This window comes from Quercus lobata, chromosome 6 (genome assembly GCF_001633185.2).
Source record: "Quercus lobata isolate SW786 chromosome 6, ValleyOak3.0 Primary Assembly, whole genome shotgun sequence".
NCBI classification, from domain to species: domain Eukaryota; kingdom Viridiplantae; phylum Streptophyta; class Magnoliopsida; order Fagales; family Fagaceae; genus Quercus; species Quercus lobata.
This window is the reverse complement of record NC_044909.1, coordinates 43,583,375-43,591,420: the sequence shown is the minus strand read 5'-3', so window position 1 is coordinate 43,591,420 and position 8,046 is coordinate 43,583,375. Positions and strand designations below refer to the sequence as shown.

Here is an 8,046-nt window from a genome sequence, read left to right as displayed (position 1 = left end):
AAACCTACCCATTTGAGAGGGGAAAGGAAGTGAATGGGTAGACGAAATGAAATTAAGTGGATCGAGGAGAGAACATACACTGAATAAAAAAGAAGACGGGAAGGACCAAAGCGAAGAAAGAAGGAAAAAGTGATTGGGAACTACTTATGAGAGTGAAGAAATGCTCCTCTTGGAAAGCTCTTGAATTTTGAATGCAAAAAGTGAGATGGATGAAGTTTTTTAGCAGTATATATATGAGAGAGAAGAGCGAGTGGGAAAACTCCCGCTCGCATTCCCATAAAATCTCCAGCCGTTGGATCCGCATCAGACCATAGAACGTGGGGAACATGGAGTCGTAGAAATTTAATGAAGGTGCGTCTCAAATGCCGAAGCATTAGGAGCGTGCATTGGGTAGTTAAAAAGGTGCTTGCGCAGATAGAGAAGATGTATGATAAGAGCGGGGTAATTGTAGTGATATCGAAATTCTCCTTTCTTCCCGAGAAGTCAGAGAGGAGAATTTTTAGGGGCTATTGTAGGGGTGATAGGCCCATTAGTATATATCTATGTATATATTGGGCTGGGAGCCCAATTCGAGGACATCAAGTAGTCCGAGAACTGGTAAACACTGTTATGAGAGTCCATGCTAGTGAGTGAAAATGTGAGGTTTGGTCATAAGAGTCCAAGAAGGTGGTCCGAGGAGGAATGCCTCCTTGACTAAGCAAAGCTGAGATCTAAAGGTATGGTTTGCCATCCAGGGCAATGTTCCGGGAGATTCTATTGATAAGGATACGCATCATAGAAGCATAGGATAGAGGGAAACCATAAAATATCTAAGAGAAAGCTGCTACCATCGCATTGAATGCTCTGTAGCTAACTATCTGGCCGCATTAATGAGGAAGTGATACCTGAATAGTAATTTTCAGCCTTACAGCTACTCCCAAAGACTTTAGGAAGGTATTGATGGGACAAGGATCAACACTAGTGATCTAATCTACACATGGAAGGTGGAGATGAAAAAAAGAATTAGACTGAAAATTACTATTCATTAAGAGAAAAACACTGTAAGAACAAGAATTAGACTTGTAACCAAATTCAAAAGAGATATATACAAGAACTGATCTCCATGGATTGTGCTGAGGACGATTTTCTTTAGATAAAACTAGTTTATTTTTACTTTCTTGTCCTCTGGGCCAACTGTAGTTGCTGTCTAACTCATTAGAGCCTAATTTTCTAACCCATTCTCTACAAATTCAATGTATTGGGCTCTTTGGGCCTAAATCCTATAACCCTTTAGGCTCAGTGATCAAAATCGTGCCCTTAAATTAGCCATACCCAAGCATATCAATAGTAAAACACCCTGAAATCCAAATTAAATTCTAGTATTATGCATTTAGAGTTCCTCTTTTAAATCTTCATGATTAAACTTAGTAAATTTCACACCAAAAGAAAAGATCTTTGTAACTTTCAACATCTTGTTCTGAAAACCCATGATGTTATCTCTACAGAACATATATACGCAATTAACTTTTTGTATATTAATTTCAGAAACCACTTGAAAGAAAAAGCTAAAAGAGATGGTAGTGATTTCATCACAAGTTCTGGACAATAATAGTTTGTGTAATATTATATATCTTCTTTTTTATAATAATTTTACAATGCATACATTATGTTCAATTGTTCATACCAAAAAAAAAAAAAAATGTAATGTAGAGTAGACTTAGAGTAACTCAATCCTATGTTGTAATGGAATATTAGTACATTTGCTACAAATAGTTTGGGGTTTTAACGACCGTCAATTGTAGAAAGTGTTATTTCATTTACTGAATTAGATGCTGAACTAGTTGATTTGTTTGTAATAGTATAAGTACCCTTCAAAATAAATGCAGGTTGTTTTGGAGAAGGAAGATGTGTGTCATTACCCAACATGAAAACAACAGTTGACATGGTTGGCCGGTCTATTGCATGTTCTTGCACACACAAAAGCCCAATTTGAATGCATCTTGAAACTTCATTAGCAGGATATGCCTCATCTAGTAATGGGTCGACCATTTTCATGGAATTGTCTTCTCTCCATAGGTCCCAAATCTAAGACAAGATATTAATCATATTAGGCTAAAAAATATAGGCTTAATTTTGTAGCCATTGTTTGCACGTGTACTTACATGTCCAATCAAATTTGAGGAAGGACCATCATGATGATAAGTACTGTTCTTTTTGCCAGTAATGATCTCTAGCAGCAATACCCCAAAGCTATATACGTCAGACTTTATTGAAAATAGTCCTTGCATTGCATATTCAGGTGACATATAACCACTGTCATAGCACAATGAAAAGGAAGATATTGAACCTCAACGTAAAATGATAGAAAATAGCCCTTTGGGCACTAACATACATGTAAAATTTGAAGTAACACAATATGAAAACGAATTATAGAGATATCCTTAATTTTTTTTTTCCTTACAAAGGCCTGTAGTTTGGACTTTGCTTAGATGTAAAAATGGTAGTCCAGTAATCGGTTAAAAAAGTATATCTTTGTTTTGTACCATACTTACTATGTTCCAACAACGCAATTTGTATTAGCTTCAATTTGGTCCCCTCCAACAATTCTAGCCATACCAAAATCTGAAATTTTTGGATTCAATGCATTGTCAAGTAGAACATTGCTGGCCTTTAAATCTCTATGGATAATTCTTAATCTTGAGTCTTGATGAAGATATAAGATCCCTCGAACAATTCCGCAAATAATCTGAAATCGCTTTCCCCAATCTAAACATGACCTTTTTGTTTCATCTAAATGATAAATGAGAACTTGGATTAGATTGCATTGCATTCGTACTTTTGTACTTAGGTATAAAATCTTGCTACTTGGAACTGACATGTTTGTAATGGGAAGATCATTTTCTAGTGATGATGAGTGAGGTTAATGTGAAAAAGAAGACATACCAAAAATGAAAGAGTCCAAGCTTTTATTTGGCAAGTACTCATAGATCAACATCTTCTCTTCTTTGTGAATGCAACAACCTAAAATTCTCACAAGGTTTCTATGTTGGAGTTTAGCAATTAGTGCAACTTCTGTTTTGAATTGTTCTATTCCTTGTCCAGAGCATTTTGATAGTCTTTTTACTGCTATTACCATTCCATTTTTTAGCAAACCCTGCAATCAAAGTCCAAATATCATTGTCATAGTGCACAATTGTTGAAAGAAACTCAACTTGGTAAATTATTTGGGGAATCCCAATTGCACACAACAAATTCATACTCAATGAGTACCCGTAAACATTCATGATGGAATTTATGATGCATAAACACACTTGAAATGACATTATGCAAATTCTGGGACTCGTTCAATGAGACTACCTTATAAACTGGGCCAAAACCACCTTGGCCAAGCTTGTTAGCAATAGAGAAGTTATTCGTAGCTGCAATAATGGTTCTTAGATCAAATAATGGCAAATTTGAATTTCTTCTAGTCCCATTGAGATCCCTTCTACTGGGAGAGTCTTCGAAGTATGGTAAAGTGGAGTCAGCACTATCTAAATATGTGCTATGCCTCGTCTCTGTCATAAAACAAGTAATTAATAATGCTAGTAACCATTTTTGTCCAGTTAGGAATTATCACACAAAAGCCTAATTTTATAAAACTGAGAAACACACTAAAATAAAAGAATGAAATAGAGGAAAATAAGAGGAAAAATTGAAGCTTACAATTTTCTATTTATCATTGACAGGAAATCCCATTTGGTTAAAATGCACTTTTCTAAGAGGTAAGTGTTTATGGGTGATGAAAGTTCCTCTGAGGAACTTTGATAGGGCTGGAGAAAATCTTAAAATGTAGGGGAATTGGTTGGGCCATTCATTAAGCTTTTAGTTGAAAGGGTGAAAAAATTATCTATGTGGCATGATAATTGACACCCTGAAGGTGTTTTGATCCCCAACTTTGTCCTAAAGGTGGTGAATGATATTGTGATTTCTGAGTTTGCAAAAGTATCCAGTATTCTGAAAGAAATGCAGTAGCCTTGGAAACTTATTAGATCAAAAGATACTACCCTACAAGCTTATTTTCATCAATTAAAATTAGCTAAAGACAACTCAATGGACTAGATTTCATCTAAATATGGAAAATTCACATGGATTTCAACCTGAAGTGAAATAAGAAACAAGATGGATACAGCTGAATGGTGGAAAGTGGTATGGTCTAAAGCATCTACTTTTAAGCATTCCTTAATATTGTCTTTGGCTTGTAGCAAAGGATGGATTGCAATTCAGAGTAGAATTAAATAAGAAACATGTATGTCTCATTGAATGGTCGAAACTGGTATGGTTCAAAGCAGCTTTTCCCAACAAGTCCTTCATATTTTGGCTAGCAATGAAGGATAGGTTACCCTCCCAAGAAAGGCTTGTAAAATGGTGTACAATGGTGCTCATGTATGTTTTCTGTAGAAGTAAAATGGAATTTGTGATCATGTTGCCTTCGAGTGTTCTTTCTTATGAATTTGACATTTGTGTAAGAAGCATTTGAAAATTCTCCTTGGCTGCTTTAGTATACCATCTTTGGATCCAAAGAAATGATTATGAGTATAATAACAAAATATGTTAAGTTCTTTTTCATTTTTTTCTTTTATCAACTTCTATGCTTGAAAAATATATCAAGTTCCATCACATTTTATTTAATTTTTTCATGATCTATGAATTCTGCCTATTCTTTTATAAATCCTGAAACATAGTGTTGGAGTAATCTTGGGAGCATTTGTTCACTGGCCTTAGAAATACAAAAATAGGATTTTAAAAATAATTGCTCTAAACTTCCTTACCTTTCTTCTTCTTCATTACAAAACAAAACACAACTGAGGCTACAAGAAGAAACATTGTAGCAATAGAAACTCCCAGAATTGCCAGCATCCTCTTTTTCTGAGTAAGAGCATTTTTCTTAGCATATTGAGCTGAGTAAAAAAAAAAAAAAAATTTATTCAAATGACATCATAAATTTGAGAAGTTCATTGAACATAAATAGTTATTATTGATGCACTTTTACAGGAAAATGAGAGTAGGGATGAAGCAATGGGTTTAAGGAGAACAAGTGATTTTATTATTTTTTTTTTAAAAAAAGGAGAAAATGTGATTCTCTTTTTGAGGTACAACGTATCAAAAGAAAAAAACAAAAAAAGCAAACATGTTCTCACAAAAATGTCAAGTGCCATATGTGATTCTCTTTTTTTGAGACCGAAAACGTGTTAAAAGAAGAAAAAAAAGACAAAAATTGCAAACCTAATAACAATTTCAAACAACAAGAGTGTTTCATATTAATATAAGTAGAATCACAACTCAAATCTTCCCTCCCCCATTATTGTAACCAAAAAAAAAAAAAAGTCAAATAAAACGAGTATTACATAGTAGGAGGACCAACTATGAGTGATGAATATAGTTGTAGAAATCTTGTGTTATTAGGTGTAAACAATTCTTAAATAATTTTTACTTTTCCACACATTGTATGAGTTTTGAATTATTATGAAATAGATAAGTTGGACATTGTGAAAATTTTGATATTTTTAGATAATTTAACAAAACCATATATAAATTCTTTCCCATATGGAATGTAATACTCGTTTAGATTTGTACTATATAATTTGAAATGGATCTATTTTAAATGGAGAAAACCATTTTTCAATAATTTGACCTAAGTCAACTTTAAAGTAAATACCATAGGGAAAATTATATGTTGGATTAGTATTCTGTATAAACTTCGAACTAAAATAATACAATAGACATGAATCTTCACTAACACTTTATTTGTTTTGAAGTAAAACAAATATGATTTTTATGTGTTTAGTATGGCAAATAATATTTTTCAAGCAAACAACCAAGATTAGGCAACTACCGCTAGAGCAGTGTCTTTGGCCATTGGAATGGTGGCTTTGGTTATCGAACCTTTGACATGTTGTTTTAGTGACTAGACTGCTAGCATCTGCTGCCAGAGTGATGGCTCTAGCCACCAAAATGTTGGCACTGGTTGTCGGAGCGATGGCTCCAACCACCAAAGTACCGACATCTTTTGCCTAGCTCACCGGATCGGTGACCTAGCCACCAAATGGGGTGAGAGAAGTCATTGTGTATTTTTGTAGAAAAAATTTCCAAAATTTTAAAGATAAAAGATGAAAGAGTACCTAATACAACTGCATCCACACGTATATATAAATCTTGTCCTAAAATGTTTTTCCAAAATTTTAAAGATAAAAGATGAAAGAGTACCTAATACAACTGCATCCACGCGTATATATAAATCTTGTCCTTGATCAGGATATTTTCTTGTGTCTACCAACTCCCCTTGCCATGTCAAGCAACCAATCCCTCCCTCACTCTCATTTGCACTTGCATAAGCCATACAAGAACAATTCCTCAAACACTTTTGTTTACACTCGTTCATACTCAAACTCATGTCTGCATGTGCTATTGAAGTATCCGGCACCTTCATTTGTTCCAACTTCACAAAACCTTCTCCGTTGTTGCACATGGACATTCCTTGCTTTTCCTTCATGCAATCACGAGATGACTTGGGTTCAAATCCAGGAAAGCACTTGCACTCAAAAGTGACCAAACTGTGTGGGTCACAATAACTATTTGGACCGCAATTCAAATAGTTATCGCATAACTCTTGTGGGGTAGACAAATATTTGACCCATCTAGTCTCTTGCCATAAGGATCGTTGCACAATTCCTGATTCATCGACCATCGTTTTAGGAAAAACTTTGGGGTCAACTAAATTTGAAAATGTACTGTACATAATGGTGGTTTCATCTTGATTATTCACAAAGCTAAAATTGAAGTAAATTGATGTCATTCTAGGCATACCACTCCATCTTAGGCCAGTCCAAGATCCAGCACGCCATAATATAGTCTGACCCATGTATAAGTATGCTTGAGGGTACCCAATTGTAACTATTTGATATGAGTAGTTGCCAATTCCCGGGTCATCTTTGGACTTCCAAGATGTTAGGAACCGGTTCAACCCGGTCCGGCGGGCCAACCCAAGTTTCATAAACGGAAGCAGAGTATTGGTGGGATAATCAAAACTTTGCCATGTAACACGTTGGCTGTCTTGTTGAATCAAAACAAGATTTCCTATATCTAAGAGCTTAGCCATAGAATTATTTGTGGATGAGACAGAAAATGAAACATTGGTGGACCAAATAGGAGTGGTTTGGTTTTGGGTGTGGAGTACAAGGTTTCCCTTACCGTTGATGGAGAGGACTCCAGAGGTATCATTGAGAGGAGCATCTCTATTTGCAACCCACACAACAGTTTGTTCGGTGATTTGGTTATACCAAATTCCAACATAGCGGTGACTGGAACTGCCGGGTCTGAAAAACCCAAGTGCAAAGGTTTTCTGGTTTGAGAGTAGAAGTTGACCATCACCATCCTTGAGGGGTTGGTCTGGTGTTATGGTGTCGAGGGAAGTGCAGATTGGGCAAACAAGAAGAAGGGAGAGAAGAATCAATGATGTATTCCCTTTAGTAGGATTCATCATTTTTTCTAATGAAGAGTACAGTAATAGGACTTGTGGCAGACTGGCTAGCATAGACTATAGAGAACTTGATAGCAATGTGTATATATATATATATATAACAGCTCTTCTTCTTTTATAAATAAAGTTAAATGAGTTATTCGACGTATGCAAGCTGTCGTCCACTTGTCAAGGACCCACACACTCAAATCACATTTACCTTGAAAACCCATTCACATTAGTGAAAGATGAGTCATGCTATGTGACATAAAAAATTGTTCAATTTTGTGCTACAACTCGCTATGTGGTGAGTTACGAGTGGTGAAAGTGTGTCCCAACATAGCCCACAATCATACATCCACCAATCACAACTCGCCATGTGGCGAGTTATGACACAAAAATTGTGGTTGACCTGACTGGCTGGTATAGAGCTTGATAGCCATATATATTGAAAGTCTTGGGAGAGAAGAAGCAATGATGTATTCCCTTTAGCAGGATTCCTCATTTTTTCTAATGAAGAGTACAATAATAGGACTTGTGGCGGACTGGCTAGCATAGACTATAGAGAG

The 8,046-nt window shown here is 35.5% G+C and overlaps 1 protein-coding gene across 1 annotated transcript; it reads right to left on the bottom strand.

Annotated features, from left to right (window-relative positions):
- Positions 1-1,582: 1,582 nt before the first annotated feature.
- Positions 1,583-7,501, bottom strand: LOC115950330 (G-type lectin S-receptor-like serine/threonine-protein kinase RKS1). The gene is made up of 7 exons (XM_031067541.1): positions 6,226-7,501; positions 4,791-4,919; positions 3,337-3,536; positions 2,923-3,133; positions 2,532-2,769; positions 2,142-2,292; positions 1,583-2,064 (listed from the first exon to the last, which is right to left on the bottom strand). Exons 1-7 carry the CDS (start codon positions 7,499-7,501, stop codon positions 1,762-1,764), a joined length of 2,508 nt encoding a protein of 835 aa, XP_030923401.1. The 3' UTR covers positions 1,583-1,761.
- Between the last annotated feature and the right edge of the window lie 545 nt (positions 7,502-8,046).

Coding starts and splice junctions, on each gene's coding strand:
- LOC115950330 (XM_031067541.1), bottom strand. CDS start 7,501: ATGATGAATCCTACTAAAGGGAATACATCATTGATTCTTCTCTCCCTT. Junction 4,920..6,225: donor CGTGGATGCAGTTGTATTAG/GTACTCTTTCAT, acceptor TTTTTTACTCAG/CTCAATATGCTAAGAAAAAT. Junction 3,134..3,336: donor GTTTTGGCCCAGTTTATAAG/GTAGTCTCATTG, acceptor CTTTGATTGCAG/GGTTTGCTAAAAAATGGAAT.